The sequence below is a fragment of the Saprolegnia diclina genome (assembly GCF_000281045.1).
Source record: "Saprolegnia diclina VS20 unplaced genomic scaffold supercont1.5, whole genome shotgun sequence".
Classification (NCBI taxonomy): Eukaryota; Oomycota; class Saprolegniomycetes; order Saprolegniales; family Saprolegniaceae; genus Saprolegnia; species Saprolegnia diclina.
This window is the reverse complement of record NW_008246072.1, coordinates 508,936-511,165: the sequence shown is the minus strand read 5'-3', so window position 1 is coordinate 511,165 and position 2,230 is coordinate 508,936. Positions and strand designations below refer to the sequence as shown.

General features: G+C 55.0%; 1 protein-coding gene across 1 annotated transcript; it reads left to right on the top strand.

The window, feature by feature from the left end:
- The first annotated feature begins 1,082 nt into the window (after positions 1–1,082).
- SDRG_02253 (hypothetical protein) lies at positions 1,083–1,994 on the top strand. The gene has a single exon (XM_008607829.1). The coding sequence runs from the start codon at positions 1,095–1,097 to the stop codon at positions 1,581–1,583; it is 489 nt and encodes a 162-aa protein (XP_008606051.1). The 5' UTR covers positions 1,083–1,094; the 3' UTR covers positions 1,584–1,994.
- The last annotated feature ends 236 nt before the right edge of the window (positions 1,995–2,230 follow it).

Sequence of the window (2,230 nt, the reverse complement as noted above, 5' to 3'; positions counted from 1 at the left end):
CGTTTCCAAACCATCCGGTAACTCACGAATGCACCAGACAAAACAGCTGTTCAACGTGAGGTGCTGAGGACACTTTGTCACAATCCCATACAAAACGCGGATCTCTGCACCGTGTTGCGCTTTCCCCAAGGCCGATCTCTCTCTTGTTGAAACGAAGGGGATGTCCTCCCGTCGGGAGAGTCGAGGCGCACGCAGTGCGACGCGCTGCGAAGCCGCACACTGCTGTAAAGTGGTTGCGAAACAAGGGACCTCTGTGGCGATGTCTTAACTTGACCATACGAATGCATGCACAAGTTCTGTGAGCGTACACTCGTCCTTCACATGACAGTTCTAGCTCACCGAATGTGCTGCTTGCGCTCGTCCCATTTTAAAAACATGAATATCAAGCACTCGCCATTCAGCAATGCGAGCTGGCGCAGGAACCCATGGGCAGTGGATCGAGATGGAGTTTGACCTTTGGTTTTGCCACCGCGAATCCAGCGAAAGTGACTCAGGCAGTGCATCCATTAAGGCCTTGATGGTCGCAGCGCTCGCATGGACGCCTGTGTGCACGCCTCGAGCGAAACGGCCATGGCCACCAAGCGTCTCTGGCACCAGACGGGCTACATGCATGTTGTCGCGGCCAAGGCATCGTCCGTGGACAGCAGCGACGAGAATGATAGAGGTTCGAACGGTGCGCCGACTACAAAGCGTTGCGCGTTGAGCGACCACTAGACGTTCGACAACCACATCTTTGAAACCAAGATCTTCTCAACACGTTTGCAACCAAGAGCGGCAAGTACGCGACCCAAGGGTTTTCCTGCGAGCTCCGGTTTCTGCTGCGCGGGAGGCGCAGTCATCACTTAACGCGTGGTTCCAAGGGACACTTGAGATGCTGTCGTGTCACAATGTAAAAAGCCGCGTTCACTCGCGAGGTGGAAGCTCGGACTATGGACTATGATGAGACTAGAGTACCCTGAAATCTCAGCGCCAGGCGGTGCCGTGCTTCTTGACCCCACGGTTGCGCATACGCAGGCGTTGCCACGTCATTTCACACTATTTCAGAATTAACACTAAAAGAGGCGATGAGTTCCTACGAAGTATTTTTTTCAACAATGCTCAGCGCGTCCAAGGCGTGGGTCGCGAGCAGCGTCGTGCTCTACACCAAGTGTCTCGTGACGACGGCGATCCAAGGCGGGAAGCGATTCGCCGCAGGTAGCCGCCCGCCCGAGGACAAGATCCTGACGCAGTTCAACCCGACCAAGCAGGCGCAGACCTTTGATACGGCCGCCGCGACCGCCGCCGCCCGCGAACAGGACATTCGCTGGGAGCGCATCGTGCGCAACGACCTCGAAAACATCCCGATCGGCCTCCTTGTCGCGTGGGGCGCGGTCCAGTCGGGCGGCGTCGAGGCGGTCACGACAGGCGCGCTCGGCGCGTTTACTGCCGCCCGTGTCTACCACACGTACGCGTATGCGCACGGGCTGCAGCCACATCGCGGCAACGCGTGGATGGTCGGCACGGCCGCTGTACTTGTCATGGCGCTCAACAGCCTCTATGGCCTCGCGACGGCCACGCCGCCCACTGACAAGGCAGCCGCGTAAATCGCCATGGAATATTCGATTGGCAAAAACAATTGGCGTGACTTTGTACCTATAGAGGGCGCGAGCATATCGACTATGTAGTAGCGTTTACGGGTTGTCATGCGTGCATATTTGCCAGCCAAGTTCCCCTTTAATAAGCAACAGCCAGGTGATAAAATGTCCATAGGTGGGTTCCCTTCTTGCCAATTATCCGTGTTGTAAGGAACAACAAGGCTAAGACCAACCGGTGTGGATGCCCCAAATACAAACTGAAGTCAATGAATGGGATCTACTAGTAGGCCCAAAAATTACCTCGTGACTTCCTCGCGACTGGCACGAGACATCCTCGTAACCGACTAACGACTGACTAGCGACCGACTAGCGACCGACTAAATAGCTACTAACTACCGACTAAAAACAAACTAATGTTCGACTAACTATATACTAACTAGCGACCAGCCTCCGACTAACCTTAGTCATAAACGACCTCGCGAAGCATTTGAAACCAGAGGTATGTATCCCCCAAGAAGGGGATACCTTGCTACCTACTAGTAAAACGACTAGTCTTCTTGTCGACCCAAAACAGCGCCTTTGCGCCTTGGCGCCTTCGTCGTCACTGTCGTCTTCGTTGAGCTTGAGCATGAGATTGGAGGGAACACGGCGGGCGT